We start from the raw sequence: 17,794 nt of genomic DNA on the forward strand, positions 1-17,794 counted from the left end.
ATATATATATATATATATATATATATATATACTGGCAGAACGTTGCATGGTTATAAAATATGCATAATATTATATTTTAATTTTTTATTTATGATTATAGAGCTAACTCTATTGATTAATGGTTTAAAAAAAATGTCTTGGGTACCATTTATTTAATTTTTTTACATAGGGGTCACCACTTATCAAGGCCTGGAGGCCACCCGAGGATAAGGATTATTGAGTGTACAGTAGTCAGTGGGATAATTTCGTAGTAATCGTTAGTAGTAGAAATTTGGTAAATTGGATTATTTAAGGGACGGTTCATCAAGAATTTGTTTACATTGGACTTGAAGACAACCAAATTGTACCTATTTACTATGCCTCCCCACGGGACAGAGTTAGACACCAGGGTCGTTTTTTAACGTGGAGAAAGGGTACAAAAATAAAAATTGTCTCAGTCGTGAAGGATTACTCCTCCACCGAAAGAGAACAAGAAATGGAAGTGCAGCATCTGAAGAACAGATGGTATTTATTTGCTCCCCCACCGAGCAAATTAGGCACAAGGCCAATTTTTAATGTGAGGAGTGAAGGGAGGGGGAAGGGAAAGGGGGGACCAGCTCCCGAGAGGTGGGAAACGGGAGCCGGCTAAAGGTCAGGCATGTGGGGCCGCTCCTACATCCGGTCCTTGCCAGTCACAGCTAGTCATAGCTTGCAGCATCTGCCGGAACAGATGGTATTTATTTGCTCCCCCACCGAGCAAATTAGGCACAAGGCCAATTTTTAATGTGAGGAGTGAAGGGAGGGGGGAGGGAAAGGGGGGACCAGCTCCCGAGAGGTGGGAAATGGGAGCTGGTTAAAGGTCAGGCATGTGGGGTTGCCCCCACATCTGGTCTTTGCTAGTCATAGCTAGTCATAGCTTGCAGTATCTGCCGGAACAGATACTACACCTTGATCCCGGCCAAAAGGCCGGGCGGACCTTCTGAGCATCTGAAGAACAGATGGTATTTATTTGCTCCCCCACCGAGCAAATTAGGCACAAGGCTGATTTTTAAAGTGAGGAGTGAAGGGGAAATGGGGACCAACTCCCCGGGGAGTAGGGGAGCTGGATAGTGACAATTGGTATGAAGGGTTGCCCCTACATTGACCAAGGTCTTATATGTGGAGTTTCCCCCACATATGGTCTTTGCTTGCAGTATCTGCCGGAACAGATACTACACTTTGATTTTGACCAAAAGGCCAACCAAATTGTAGTCAGCTGGAAAACATCTGCTAGAATTAAAACTGCAACGTTTTACGCTCCAACTTTAGTCATTATTTATCTTCCGAGTATTGTTACTGTTTGAGCTACCGCCAGATGGATATGGAAGGTTAAAAATTAACGACTTTGAAGTTATAAATGTTTAATGTTGAATACCAGAGGAAACTCGTAATGTATGAGGTTTAAAGAGCAGGGCCACATATGGTTTGCCTTATTTCGGGGTTTTTTCTTTGCAGAAAATAGCGAAGAACAACAAACTGTTTCTCATTTTTCACTATGTATATGTGGCTTTGATAGAAGCCATTTTGGATGACAATAACATGTTTGTGTTTAGCCAAGAACCACTCTGACATTTAATATGAATTGGGGCATAAATGTTATGGTTTTTGCAAACAAATAAAATTAAAGATATATATATATATATATATATATATATATATAGAGAGAGAGAGAGAGATACACACATCTATATTTTTATAAAGTAATAGGGTTCGTGTGTTTCTGTCTGTGTGTACAGCTCTACATCATCAAAGAAATATAAAGGAGGTAAGAGGGTAGATCTCTCCTGGTAGAGAAACATTAGAACCCATTTTAGGATGTTTCTGTTATAGGAGACATAAGAATCAATGCCTAATTTCTCTATATATACTAGTCTACAAACCACCCCCATATCGAATGACTTATGCTCATTTGCATATCACATTATATTAAATCTCTTTAACTAATTACCTCGACCTTATTACATATTGGAAATATTCTAATCATTTCAACTGTACTATTTACAAAATCTATTTAACATTTAATTATTTAATATATTTTCATTTAATTTTATATTCGATTTATTTCACTTTACGTATATTATCAAAACAATTCATTGGCGAGCAAAGCTTTATGTTTTGGGATTGTATTGAAAATGTAATGGAAATTTCAATTTCGTTCCGTTTTAATCTTTTATATTTTACTTAAACAAAAACAAATATTTTAAAATAAAACTTTATTAAAAAATAAATAATTTTATTTTTAAATGAAAAAAATCAATTTAGTAAAATAATTGTATTAAACACCCCCAGCCTTGTCAGCAAACCTGTAAACCTATAAAAGTTAACATTTCGAATGTAAACAGTGATTTTTCGATTTTGTTAGCGCTTGCCGCAATTAAACACAATTAAAACGGAACTAACTTTATTTCCATTCTATTTTTTAAACAACCCCCAAAACATAACGCTCTCTTCCAGTTATAGCCAATTTTTTTTTAATTAAATAAAACAGGTCAAAATAAACAGATAAGCGCATTTTCTTTTACATTTTTCTTACAAGCATTGTCATTTAACCAACTGCAGGATACCGTTACTTTTGTGGGGTTGTTTTGAAAATGGCACGGATATTATAATTTCGTTCCAATTTAATCTTTCTGGTCGAGCCTATTTCGAAAGCCTGTTTATCATAGATTTGAACTACAAATAATTTATTACATTTTGATTATTACTATCTTAAGACTTAAAGCTTATATTTATTTCATTTTTCTATTTATATATTGAATTAGTTATTTCCAGTCTTATTTAAACTTAGTGCTTTCTTTAAACCGGATGAACCTTTTATAAAAATATGAGTTTAACGTAAAGAACACGAACAAGGTTTTATTCAACTGAATTCCTTCCAGTTTACTAACAAAATATATAAATTTAAAAGAGATATAAATAATAAAATAAAAAGGTTATGTAATTTAAAAGAAATACACGTACTCACAAAAGCAGAACTTTTTTTTACACATTTTTTTCTTTAAAACCATAACAATGAGACTAACAATTACCTAGATCTTAGTAATTATTTGTTTTAATAGAACTGTTTTAATTGTACTGTTTACTTAGTTAACCTAAGTTGGTATTACATTTATTTTACATTTACTTTTTTTTTTAATTATTACTTTTAGACTGTGACGTTTACACCCGGAAGTAATGAGTCACACGTAGGTCGCTTTTATTCATTCCTTTTGGTCAAGATCAAAGTGTAGTATCTGTTCTTCAGATGCTGCACTTCATTTTCTTGTTCTCTTTCGGTGGAGGAGAAATCCTTCACGACTGAGACAATTTTTATTTTTGTACCTTTTCTCCACGTTAAAAAACGACCCTGGTGTCTAACTCTGTCCCGTGGGGAGGCATAGTAAATAGGTACAATATAATTGTTTATAATTGTACTATTCAGAAATATTATTTATAGTTCGTCCATTTCAGTTAGTATACATTTCCTTTACGCTTAATTAATTTACAATCATTAATATCGTTAAACAATTCCGTTTAAAACCGAAATTATGCCACCCAAACGAAGTAGAAACGAAAGTGAGGAAGAAAGAATGGAAAGATTGGAAGCTAATAGACTAAGAGTTGCTGCAATTCGCTCCAATGAAAACAATTCAGATAGAGAAAGACGTCTAGAACTTAACAGGATACGTCAAAGAGAAAGGAGAGCAAGACTGTCAGATTTGGAAAGAGAAACCCAACGTGAAGCTGACAGAACTAGACATGCTGTAAGGCGGTTAAATTCATCACAAGATGAAATTCAAGAAAGGCAAAGATATGCACTGGAAAGAGAAGCAATATTACGATCGAATGAATTATATGAGGTAAGTAGACGTACACAAGGTCAGTTGAGAGTGGCTCAACGACATCAGAATGAATCGGAAACCCAACGAAGCTTTCGCCTATACCAAGGGCAACAACGAGAGGCTGCATGGAGAGAGAGTATGACTTTGCCCCAGCAATTGACAGAAAACGAGGCAGCTAGACAACGAATGACTGCTTTGAGACACCATGAAATAGAACACTGCAATAGAAAAGGATTGCTCTACAACAAAAATGACTCTCTCACTACAGCTGATATAGGAAAAATGGACAAAGTATGTCAACATTGCTCAGCTGTAAAATTTAAAGGAGAAACCCCTGGTTGTTGTTGTTCTTCTGGCAAAGTTGTGCTTGATAGCTTTCCACCACTGCCTCAGTTGCTTCAAGATTTGCTCTCCGGCAATGGTCCCATCTCTAAAGATTTTCTGCAAAATCTACGCAGTTATAACAATTGTTTTGCAATGACATCATTTGGTCACAAAATTGCGGCAGTACATGGGTGGAATCCTTCTTTTAGAATTCGAGGCCAGGTTTGCCACCAGATTGGGAGTCTTTTACCACCTGAAGATGAAACAGCAAAGTTTATTCAAGTCTACTTCTTGGATAGTCTGGAAGAGGAACTACATAATCGGGGACGTGACAGTAGACTCAATAGAGACATTCTCCAAAGTCTGACTGAATTTTTACATGAGAACAACAGCTTTATTTGTCAGCTGAAAACAACAAAGGAGAGGATTGAAGAAGAACACTTGGTAGAACATAAAGTTGTCATAAGGGAAGACCGAAGGCCGCAAGAAGAGCATCCACGGCGATTCAATGCTCCAACAACAACGTATGAGATTGGAATATTGATGGAGAATGAACCAACAGCTAACCGGGATATTGTCTTGCGTTTTAGAAATGATACATTAAAATGGATCTCCGAACTACATCCCCTCTACGATACTTTAATGTACCCGTTAATGTACCCCTATGGTTCTCCATCTTACAACATCTACATGAAGGCATCCAATGGGCGAAAAGTTACCCAACAGCAATTTTATTCGTACCATTTAATGACTCGGCCTGGAAACTATTTTCTCTGGTACCGAAGGCTATTTCAACAATGGCTGGTGGATGTGTACTGCAAGATTGAAACAGAACATTTACAGTTCCTGAGGCGTGAGCAACAGACCCTGAGAGCTGACAATTATAGCAACTTGAGAGATTCAATTCTTAGAGAGGATGGGAATCCAGAACAGTTTGGTCAACGAGTTGTACTTCCGGCAACTTATACAGGAGGCCCTCGATACATGTTTGAGCGTCAAAGTGATGCCATGGCATATGTTCGGCGAATGGGCCGAGCCGACCTCTTCATCATGTTCACAACAAATCCAAAGTGGACAGAAATTACAGAAAATTGTCTTCAAGGGCAAGACCCTCAGGATCGTCCAGATATTGTTGCCAGGGTTTTCAGGCAGAAGCTAAAAAAGTTACTTGAATTTATTAAAAAGGGAGGATTTGGCAGGTTGAGGGCTTTCCTGTACAATATTGAATATCAAAAAAGAGGACTGCCGCATGCACACATCCTCACCTGGCAGGCCCCAGAGGACAAACTTCTACCAGAAAAAATGGATCTCTGCATATCTGCAGAGATCCCTGACAAAGAGGAAGATCCTGATCTTCATGCTAAAGTGATGGCACATATGGTGCATGGACCTTGTGGACCATTTAATCCAAATTGTCCATGTATGATTGACAACAAATGTTCCAAAAAATACCCAAAAGAATTTCTTCAGTGTACCAAGCAAGGCCAAGACTCTTACCCCAAGTACAGGCGAAGAAAACCAGAAGATGGAGGCCAGACTGGTACAATAAGGATGAAGAGAAATGGTCGGTATGTTAATCAAGAAATAACAAACCAGTGGATTGTTCCGTACAACAAGGTCCTCCTTCAGCAGTTCAACGCTCACATTAACGTAGAAATTTGCAGCTCGATCCAAAGCATCAAATATGTCCTCAAATACGTGAATAAAGGATGTGATCAAGCAGTGTTTGAACTACAAAGAACTGATGGAGCAGCTAACCAACAAGGCCAAGTACAAAGTCACATTGTGGATGAGATCCAGCAGTTCCAGAATGCAAGGTATGTCGGCAGTTCAGAGGCAGCCTGGAGGATATTGGAACATCCCATCCATGAACATTTCCCCCCAATTGTACAACTTTCTGTTCATCTTGAAAATGGGCAGCGTGTCATGTTCTCAGCTGATACTGCTCTGGAACGAGCCCAAGGTCCACCGCCTGCCACAACTTTGACAGCATTTTTTCAACTCTGCCATGAGGATGTCTTTGCAAGGGGTCTCAAATACGTAGAAGTCCCTGAGTTTTACACTTGGAACAAATCGACAAAGAAATGGATGAGAAGAATGCGTGGGGTACAAGTTGAAGGTACTGAAAATGATGATGTATGGAAGGCACCATGCATTGGGAGAATCTACACGATTAGTCCAAAAGCAGGGGAGTGTTATTTCTTATGCCTGTTGCTCAATGAGGTTGCTGGTCCAACTTCATTTCAAAATTTGCGAGCATACAATGGTCAGGTGTTTGAAACATACAGAGCAGCGTGCCTTGCTCGAGGCCTTCTAGAAAATGACCATCACTTGCATCAAGCAGTAGGAGAGGCAAGTGCCACTCAATCACCTTCAAATTTGCGAAGCCTATTTGTGATAATTTTAACAGCCTGTGAGCCAAGAAATCCTCTTGAGATCTGGATGGCTTTTCGTGATGTAATATCTGAAGACATTCTTCACAGATACAGGCAAGAAGTTAACAATCCAGAAGCAGATTTTAATGAGGACATCTACAATAAAACTCTTTGTCTAATTGAAGAAAAAGTTCTCCTTATGTGCGGTCAACCATTGGCAAGCTATGGATTACCTGCACCAATGCAAGGGAGAGATGAAAGACTCGCGAGAGAGTATCAACGTGAAGTTACTTATAATCTTGAAGAACTTCCCTACAAGCAGAAAATATGCAAGAAAAACTGACCGATTCTCAAAGAGAAGTTTACAATTCATTCATGGCAATGTTGGAAGCACAAGGTGAAATGAACAAAAACATGATGTTTCTTGATGCTCCAGGTGGTACGGGCAAGACTTTTGTAATCAATTTGATCCTTGCAAAGATTAGATCCATGAGAAAGATTGTGCTTGCAACAGCATTCAGTGGCATTGCTGCTACTCTACTACAAGGTGGCCGCACTCTTCACAGCACTTTTAAAGTACCCTTGGATACTCATCGAATGGATCAGCCAGTTTGCAAAATTACTGGTAACTCAGCCTTGGCAAATGTAATTAGAGACACCTCTGCAATCATTGTAGACGAAGCCCCAATGACGCACAAGAGTGCTTATGAAGCAATTGACCGAACACTGCAAGACATCACAGGAAACAAGAATCCCATGGGTGGCATTCCAACCTTATTTTGCGGTGATTTCCGTCAAATCCTCCCAGTGGTTAAAAATGGCACAAGGGCTAACATTGTCAATGCAAGTTTGAAACAATCCTATCTCTGGAGGCACGTTATAGTGAAGAGACTGACTACTAATATGAGAGCCTATATCTCTGATAACACAGCTGCAGCAGACTTCTCAAAATTGCTTCTCCAAATCGGTAATGGTCAGTTTCCTATCACTTCTTCACCTGACACAATTAAGATTCCAACTGCGCTTGGTAAATGTGTCGGTAATCAGAAGCAACTGAAAGACAAAGTGTACCCAGACCTGCAAAACAATGGAAAATCACCGGATTGACTTGCTGAGAGGGCTATTATTTCGCCATTAAACAGCAATGTGAATCATTTGAACAATTCAATAATGGATGAATTTCCAGGAGACACAAAGCAATACAAGTCAGTTGATTCAGCTACTAATGAATATGAAGCTGTTCACTACCCTGTGGAGTTTTTAAACTCTTTGGAGATATCTGGAATGCCTCCACACATTTTAAATCTCAAAATTGGATCGCCAATCATGATTCTTCGATCCTTGGAACCGCCAAAAATAACAAACGGAACCAGATGTGTTATCACTAGATTGCACACCAATGTACTTGAGGCCACCATTTCCTGTGGTCCCTACAAAGGCGAAACCGTTCTACTGCCAAGGATCCCCTTAGTTCCATCGGACTCAGTACTTCCATTTAAATTCCGGAGACTCCAAATTCCTGTGAAGGTGTGTTTTGCAATGAGCATAAACAAAAGTCAAGGTCAGACATTTAACACCATTGGCGTAGACTTGACATCAGACTGCTTCAGTCACGGTATATTCTACGTCTCCATCAGCCGGACAGGAAGTTCAGAAAAACTCTACATTCTGGCTCCAAATCAAAGCAGCAGAAATGTAGTTTACCCTGAGGCTCTTTAGTGAAAAGTTCGAGAAATGGATATGAGGAAAAACTGACATGATCTGATTGTGGTAAGTTTTTAGTATTGAATGTGCAAGATAAAATTTAAGCAAGAGTTGAAAATGACTTCAATGAAAAATTTACTATGTAACATCAAGTAACCTTCCTTTTTGATGAAAATGTTTTGTGAAGTTCCTGATTGAATTTCAGTCACTACAAGAGGTAGTTAAAATGTTAATCACCTTATGCAATCGTTGCTCTTACAACATCAACTTACTGGAAAGGTGCCCACAGATTTTGGTACCCGAGTGCGCAACAAAGCTCCGTGCGAAGCACGGGTATCTTTGCTAGTATATAGATATATATATATACACACATATATATATACACATGTATATACGTATATATACACATATATATACATATATATATATACACACATGATGATGATGATTGCAACGTCTTGTCAGACGAGTGCCACTCCCTCAGGTACTGAAAGTCCATGAGCCGAAAATGACTTTAGCCCTGCCGGCAAAATTCACACGCACAAGCAGACATGACACTGAAGACGGTCATATATATATATATACATGCACGCATGCATACGTATATACACATGCATACACGTACACACATACAAATAACCCACATATATGCATACATACATACACATTACATATATGCATACATAGACAAACTTATACATACACAAGACGGTCATTGGCATACATACATATATATATATATATATATATATATATATATATATATAAACGCAAATATACATATCTACACATACACACATACATATCTGTAAACATACACACATATATACATGCACCATGAATAATACACATACATACGTATACAGACACACATGCATACATACAGATATACATACATACACATATACAAATATATACCCATATGTACACATATGCACATACATATATACATACACTTACCTACATATACATACACGTACATAAATATGCACTCATACACATATACATACATGCTCATACAAACATACACATATATATGCATACATACACTTGCATACATCTAAATATATCTACATACATACACACATGCATAAATACACATACACACGCCCATATACATACATACATACACACACAAACATATATACACATACACATATACATACATATACACATAGATATACACACGTATACACACACAAGTACATAAATATACATACACCTATACATAGATACATATAATGATGGCAGATCAATTATTACATGCTTCCAGCATTTGAGACCTACACGCGTCACAACTTTTCCATAGCAATAGGACCATTTTTTTTTTTATGGATAGATGCTTGAGGGAGTATCTATAACTGATGGTGTTACAGAGTTTTAGCTTTGTACGACAGCTAAATCTCTCTCTCTCTCTCTCGGTTCAAAATGTTGACATCCAGCAATACACATATATACATATATACATAGATATATATACATGCATATATATATACATATATATATATATATATATATATATATATATATATATATATACCCACACACATATATATACATATACATACATATATATATATACGTATGATTATATATATACATATATATACATACATATATATACATATATACATATGTATATATACATATATACATATACATATATATATATATATATATATATATATATATATATATATATATATATATATATATATAGACCGGTTGTATTGATTAGCTTCCTAGATTTAAATCCAATGAAACTCATGTGATTATTAAAGAGTACTCAATGCAGGACAGAGTTGGTATGTAGTCTGTTTATTATACAAACATTATTGATTACATATGTGCATACATGTTTTAGTGGAGCCCCAATTCAGGAACAACACTTCATCAGACCAAAAAAGAATTCATATTGAAACAGGGTGTCAAGATTACATTGGTTTTTATAAGATGTTTGGGTGCGGTCTAAAATTGCGGTGTATACTTGGTGAACGTGTACAGTAGAGTTTTAGAGGTGTGGTGAGGGAAGGGGGAATATTGTTTCTCGTGCTTAAGCTGTTATTAGTAGGGAGGTGTTAGGTGATTCTTTTAGCTTGGCAGTTATTTATTACCCTTCATTTAAAATTTCCCATATCTTAGATTGTTTTTATTCTTAATATACTTAGTCATGATATACTCATGTATGCTAGTAATTACGTAGTGGTTACTAATTTGCATGTAACTTTGAAAAGTGAACTTTTATTAATTGTTCAATTTTTATGGTTTCATATTGCATGATTACTTTTATGCTCAGTTTTATTAAGGCATATTTTCTACAGTGTGCATAATTAGGATGAAAAGGTTCTAACACATGCACATGTTTGCAATTATTTGCAATATTAATATACCTATATGTATATAAAAAAGTTACCTTATCTGCGTTTGTGCAAAACGGTCTTTGCCAATTTTTTTTTTGTTGTTCAATTCTTAACAACACCTGTTTCGTAGCTCATGATTCTGCACATAGAACCATGCACTACAAAACAGGTGGTGTTGAGAATTAAACATTTAACATCCTGAAAGAAATAAACAGTAAGATGGACAACAACTTGAAATTTAGAATAAAGTGTTTTTGTCATATATATATATATATATATGAACAAATGATTAATAAAACATGTTAAAAAAACATCTTGAAAAAGAGTTAAAAACATATTTAATTTTAAAAAGGAAGCACAAGATAAGTGGATAGTCCTTAATCCACGGAGTTTTGAAGAAATACTCTCCTTCTCATCAGAGGGCAGGAATTAGCAAAATGCGAGATCGGATTTTGCATGTAAAAGTATTTAATGAAACCACAAGTAAGTCACAGATCTTACTTGGTTAAAAACAAAGGGTGAGGTAAGGGGAATAGGAGGTAAAAGAAAAAATGATAAAAAGATTTCACGTGAATGGATAGTCCGATGAAGGGTAAAAAATCCAAGAATGGTAAAATCCAAACACGGTCGAATTAAAAAATTCCAATCCAGCAGGTAAGTTCCAAAGGAATCGCATAACTGGAAGATGGTCCAAAATGATCCAAAAGGCAGAATTCCTTGGAAAAAAATCACAAATGGAATGAGTTCAAAATCATTAAAAGAAAAGTTCAAATGTGCACAGAAAAAGCGCTGGAGAGAATATTTAAAACACGTCTGCCAAGGCTGGAAGAATCAAGTATATATATATATATATATATATATATATATATATATATATATATGATTAGTTTTTTTGGAAAAAGAATTCCAGCAGAGTGCTCAATTAAAAGGAAAATCCAAATTTTAAGAGCGTACTTATATTTTGTGTACAGAAAGTTGTTAGTTGAGAGAGCTCGATAAGGATACCTTAAACGGGCCTTATTATCGGGCTTGAAACCGACGGTACCAATGACCTGTCTCAACTAACAACTTTCTGTACACAAAATATATATATATATATATATATATATATATGTACTCGCAGGCTTTCTGGCTTTGCCCGGTCATAAAATATGCTTTAATATGATATTTTAATTAATACAGATTTCGTATTTATTATTATACTAGCCTGGGTACCCGGCATTGCCCGGGTGTTTGGAGGCGTGTGTGTTGAGCAAAAAACAAACAAAAAGTTTAGTAGGTAGGCAATTTCAAAGACAGAAAAGAAAGTGGAAGTGGTTGAGCAAAAAAAAAAAAAAAATTGGAGTAGTAAGCAGGCTTGAACCCGTATCCCGCTAGAGGAAAAGGAGGTAAAAAAAAAAAAAACTGTCTTACCGATGTGCCCACCATGATTGTGACGTCACAGGCGGTCGAAATAGCACCTTTTATGCGACGTCGTGGAAGCAAGGGTTGAATGACTTGCAAAAATTGTCAGCAAAAATAAAAAAAAGAAAAAAAAAGACCTTCCCTGTACAAAAGTGCCCAGTTGAGAGTGAAGCATTTAATGTTTTGGGCCAATTTTTTTATATTTGTCGTCCGAACGGTGGAGCTTCAAAATGTCACCGATCTCATGAAAATCCGTCGCCTCTGTCGAAAGTTTTGAGAAGACATACATACATACATTTAAACAGATGTTTGCCTTTTATATAATAGAACATATTGGACCCAATATATAGTAATGATTTAAAAAGTTATTTTAAAAAAATGACTCGTGCGCTACCACTAAGAATCAAAACTAAAACGTTTAGCTCACGATTTACTTTTTCCTAATGCCTGAGCTATGAAGAGATGTCTACTGCAAGGCTAAAAATTAAAACATGAACCAATAGCTATTATTTTACGCATGCATATTCGTAATGTTGTCATTCGACCTTCACCTTTCAAATTGCATGTTTTTAATTTTCACACTTTTGCACCGATTTATCCCGACTAAAACCCAAATATAAAGTTTTGCATAGGTTCGAATATCCTATATATGAAGTTTCATGTCTTTAAACCAAAAACTGACAGAGGAGTTTGGTAGGCAATTTTTTTAAACAAATATATATATGCATACATAAATATATATAGAAAGAGGTATATCTTTCTACGCAAAATTTACGCACTACATGAATATAATTACATGTAATAGTTAACTAAAGATGATCATCCCATAAGAAAACCGAAAAAACTAATAGGGAATTAATTAAAATGAATGTTTAAAAGAATATGCAGATTAGCTAGATCTTTTGCAGATGAATGCAATTCCACGACCTATATATAACAAAGTTGTATTTTCTTTTTAAATAAATAGAAAAAAAAAAGGTTTTTAATATGAATATCAATACACAAAAAAAAAAACTTATATATGATGAGAATAATGGAAATAGTATTCTGATGAGATAGCGAGATAAAAAAGGAATAAACCAACTTATGTGTTCATCAACGTTTCGTCCTTATTGTAAGACATCTTCTGGATGAATATAATATATATATATATATATATATATATATATATATATATAAACAAATAAATGACAAAAGTCTATATAACAAATTTCATGATGTTGACCATCTTACAATTTATTCCTTTAAGTACGTTGACATTCACAATTTTTGACAGCATCTGTTTCGTAGAGCAAAACAATTCATTTAATTATTTTACCAATCAATGAATCTATTCTGCCCTTTAAAAAAAAAATGGCATATTAAAAGAAAAAATAAAAGGTCGTTGCAACTTCTCTCCAAATTTTTGCATTTTGAAATCATGTCCAAATGCATTTTATTTTCTTTTAATGGATTGATAGGTGCTATTTTTTCTGAGGAGTAAAGGGTAGAATATTTATATATACTACCACCTTACATTAATTAACCCTTATCCTCGAGTGGCCATCGGGACTAGATAAAGTTTGACTACATTGCAAAAAACGAAAAAAAAAAAGCTCAACCAGTACCAAAATAGTCAATAAATTCAAATTTTAGTCTTTATCATAAATTCCTTTCTTTTTCTTTTTTTTTTTAGGAATTGGTCAGGAAGGGCATCCCGAATCCATTCCGTGGACTTGCCTGGCAGCTTCTCCTGAATGTCCACGACTCTCCGGCCAAAGCACAATATGTTGAATATCTCAAAAAGACGTCACCTAGCGAGAAGCTCATCCGACGAGATATTGCTCGAACATTCCCTGATCATGATTTTTTTAAAGAGAAAGACGGGCTCGGCCAAGAAAGTCTCTTTAATGTTATGAAGGTGAGTTCATTTCTTGCATAGCAACGTCACCAAATGAATTATCAACCAATTTATATTGATTTTAGTTTACATTGACACACGCACGCGCGCACACACACACTCATGCGCGCGCACACTCACACACACACAGACACACTTCACACACACACACACACACACACACATATATAAAAGATTTGTTGTTATTGTTGTTGTTTTAGTGTCATCAACAGCTTCAAAACGCTGTTATTTATTTCGCTACCTTAGCATTTTTTAAAGATCTGTTAGCTTTTTTGTTATTCATATATATATATATATATGGCCTGAAGACGTAATCCCCCAACGCGGGTGATTACAGAAACGTGTATGCACATATGTAGTCATCAATGTTTGTATAAATAAATGTAATATATATATATATATATATATATATATATATGTATATGTGTGTGTGTGTGTGTGTAAAATGTTTACCCTCAAATGATTAATATATATATTTATTTATTTATTTATATATATATTAATATATATATATTAACATATATATTTATGTATATATATATTTATATATTTATTTATTTATATATATATTTATATATATATTTATTTATATATATATATTTATATATATATATTTATTTATATATATATATATTTATATATATTTATTTATATATATTTATATATATATATTATATATATATATATTTATTTATATATATATATTATATATATATTTATATATATATATTATATATATATATTTATATATTTATATATATATTTTTGTACATTTGTATATTTTGGCAGCAAGTCATTATTCAAGCACGTCTGATTGAACACGACAGTGATTCTTTTTTTCTGATTTTTCTGGATATCTTTTCGAGTGGTCTTTTTTATTTCAGTTGGCATGTTGTATATAATGGCGCCCAAAAGTTGTTGTTCAGTTATATTCTTCTCAAGCGCTTTGTATCAGTGCATCCGATCGTCGTCAGGAGTGATTGTTGTTGTTATCATTTTCTGTTTCGTTTTCTCTTAGGCTTGGTGGATTTATAATTTTTTTGTTTTTTTTATTGGTTATAAAGGTGGGTGTAGGATGGTTAGGGGCGAATTATTTTTATTTTTAATTTCGATTTTCTTATTTTATACTTATTTATATAGTTTCTTGTTAGTTATTAAATACGGTTAGTATATTTGTTCCGGTGTTAAATGAGGTCTGGTTAAAAAGGGGCTGTAGTTTTTTGATGAGTATGGTTTCTGGTAATTTTAGTTGTCGTGTGCAATTGTTAAGGTATCGAATTTTAGTATTTTTAGTCAAGATATGTAGGTGTTTATCATAGGATGTTAGGTATTGTTTTATGGTACTAATGTCAGCTAAATGATAGTGTTTTAGTCGGGAGAGTGTTGTTGTGGTGTGGTCTAAGTATGTGTTGTATGAGTTTTTAGAGTAGGTTCGGAGACATTCTTTGAAGTGGGCAAATAAATTCATACACTACATTAGTTTGGTTTAGTGTGGTGCTAGCATTCTTATTGTTTTTAATTATTAAATTGGAGGTTTTAAATTTAGTATAATATATTATTAGTTTGAGCTTTTTGTTTTGGTCTGGTGTATCTTTTAATTAGGTTTGTTATTATTTTTTCATCTGCTTTGTAGTTAGTGTGTAGTTTGTTTTTATAGTATACTTTGATGGTGTCATTTTTGTTAAGGTTTATGTTTTTATTGTGGAGTGAGTTTAAATATAGTTTTATGCGCTTATCGACAATTTTATTGGGAAAATTATTGTTTATTTGGGTTTGTTTTATGTTTGTTAGTTTTTTTTGTAAAATATTTGTCAGATTGATGCTATATATTAGTGAATCAAATTTTTTATAAGGGCAATATTATATATAAAGTCCCTATAAATGACACAATTAAAATAGTCCTTAATTAAGTATACAACCACAACACAAAAATCTGCAGATCGTATGGTCCCCGGTTCAAGCCCGGGTGTACCCTAACATTTTATTTTGATTTTTTCTCATCAATGAGTTCAATTTCCGACAAAAGAAGAGATACCATTTTAAATCGCTGCAAATTATTTCTTCATTTGCATATTTTAAAACTAAACATTAATCAGAAGTGACCTTTCCAGGGAATCCATCGTCAAGCCTAATTATCATCTGTGATATTGTAAACAAACATAGATGGAATTTGATGGACAACCTTACCATTATTATTTTTATTATTTAAAACAAATGTTTGCGAATTAGTCAACAGGAAAAATGATTCCTCGTAATATATAATATTCAATAGAGGATTGATGCTATAATAATACATATGCAATTGGCACAAATTAAAATATCATGTTTAAGTGTATTGTACGACCGGGCAACGCCGGGTTGCCAGTCGGTATATGTACAAAATAATAGAAAGCTTCTTCTTAATTATATTTTTTAATTCAATTTTTTTTTAGCTTTTTGTCCTTTTGTAGACAGAAAACAGATTAAGTCTTATAGACATGGTGTAGGTAGTTTGCTCAATGTGTAATGACATCTCTTTCTCTCCTTTTTCTTTGTTAATAAACCTAAAAAAGACAATAAACCAAACAAACATCATTAATAAATATTTTTATTTCTTTTTCTTTTTACCCCCCCGGTATAGGCATATTCACTACACGACCGAGAGGTGGGATATTGTCAGGGAAGCGGTTTCATTGTCGGTTTATTATTAATGCAGGTAAGTCTACTTCTCTACAAAAAATTGATTGGTGTCTAATGACTCTGGATCAAATTTAATGTAAATCTGAAATATTTGAATTTTCAAACAGGGGATTGTTCTCTAAAAACATTAAAACAGGCGAAAGAAACTGAACGTGGAGGAATATTTATTCGTCAATCTCTAATATTTATGGTTAAAATTTCATAAAAATAAAGCAATATGTGAATTCCCAGGATTTCCATCTTCTTTACGAGGGGGTGGGGGTAGATGCTATATTTGAAATGACCTCAAAAAAATCTGGAAGATTAAGATCCAATAAATGTGAGTCTTATTCAAGATCATTTATCCCAATACTGATAATTAGACTTTATTTAAGTAAAAAGTTTTTGTATCATCTCAGAAACGATTGTACACGGATTAGTTTTTGATGTTGACCTCTTAGAGCCTAATTAAATTATTTTTCCATAAATCATTTTACCATTTTCTTTAATATAAGTGTTGGGACAATGAATCGAAATCAGGAACTGGAAAAATTGGAACTCTTGAGGTTATTGACATCGGAAGAATTTGTGTCTTTTTTCCAATGCCAAAAACGATGCTTTTCATTGTCTTTTTATTTGATTTTGTTTAAAGCATACTATTCCACTGAAGTAGTAATGAGAAAATAATAAATATTTATTGATTTTAACCTACCAATAAAACTAAAATCTACCCCCATAAGTGTTTTAATTTTTACATTTATGCAAGGTATCCTTTGTCTTTCAAGACTGAACCGAAGCATTGAATATATATATATATATATATATATATATATATATATATATATAAAAGTGACTGTGTGTGGGTCTATGTGTGTGTGTGTGTGTGTGTGTGTGTGTGTGTGTGTACATTTCCCTACGCAATAACTCTGTCAATTTTTAGTCTACAGACTCGAAATTTGATATACAGGGTACTGAGATTTGGGAAAATTGATGTGATCGGTTTTTGGCCAGAAATTTGGCGATTAAGGGGTCAAAGTTCAACGATTTGACCTTTGAGAACTCTACCAAACTTCTCCGACAATTTTGGGTCTACACACTTGAAATTTTAGATATAGGTTCCTTGGACATGGATCTAACTTAATAACTTGATTTGAGCCTAAAACAATAAATTTTCAGGGGTCATAATAGGGGTCAAAGTTAAAAAAAATTGACCTCTGCGGTCGCTTCCAA

The 17,794-nt window shown here is 34.2% G+C and overlaps 1 protein-coding gene across 6 annotated transcripts in view; it reads left to right on the forward strand.

Moving 5' to 3' along the window:
* Nucleotides 1-17,794, forward strand: part of LOC145268811 (EVI5-like protein) — a 663,419-nt gene that overhangs the window by 380,742 nt on the left and 264,883 nt on the right. For all 6 annotated transcript variants that reach the window (XM_080124436.1, XM_080124431.1, XM_080124433.1 and 3 more), the window contains 2 exons: nt 13,682-13,906; nt 16,527-16,601. In XM_080124436.1, the coding sequence (XP_079980562.1) occupies nt 13,682-13,906; nt 16,527-16,601 (300 nt within the window). The remainder of the gene's footprint in view (nt 1-13,681; nt 13,907-16,526; nt 16,602-17,794) is intronic.

The sequence above is a fragment of the Euprymna scolopes genome, chromosome 44 (genome assembly GCF_053919585.1).
Source record: "Euprymna scolopes isolate OS-2025 chromosome 44, ASM5391958v1, whole genome shotgun sequence".
In the NCBI taxonomy this organism is placed as follows: domain Eukaryota; kingdom Metazoa; phylum Mollusca; class Cephalopoda; order Sepiida; family Sepiolidae; genus Euprymna; species Euprymna scolopes.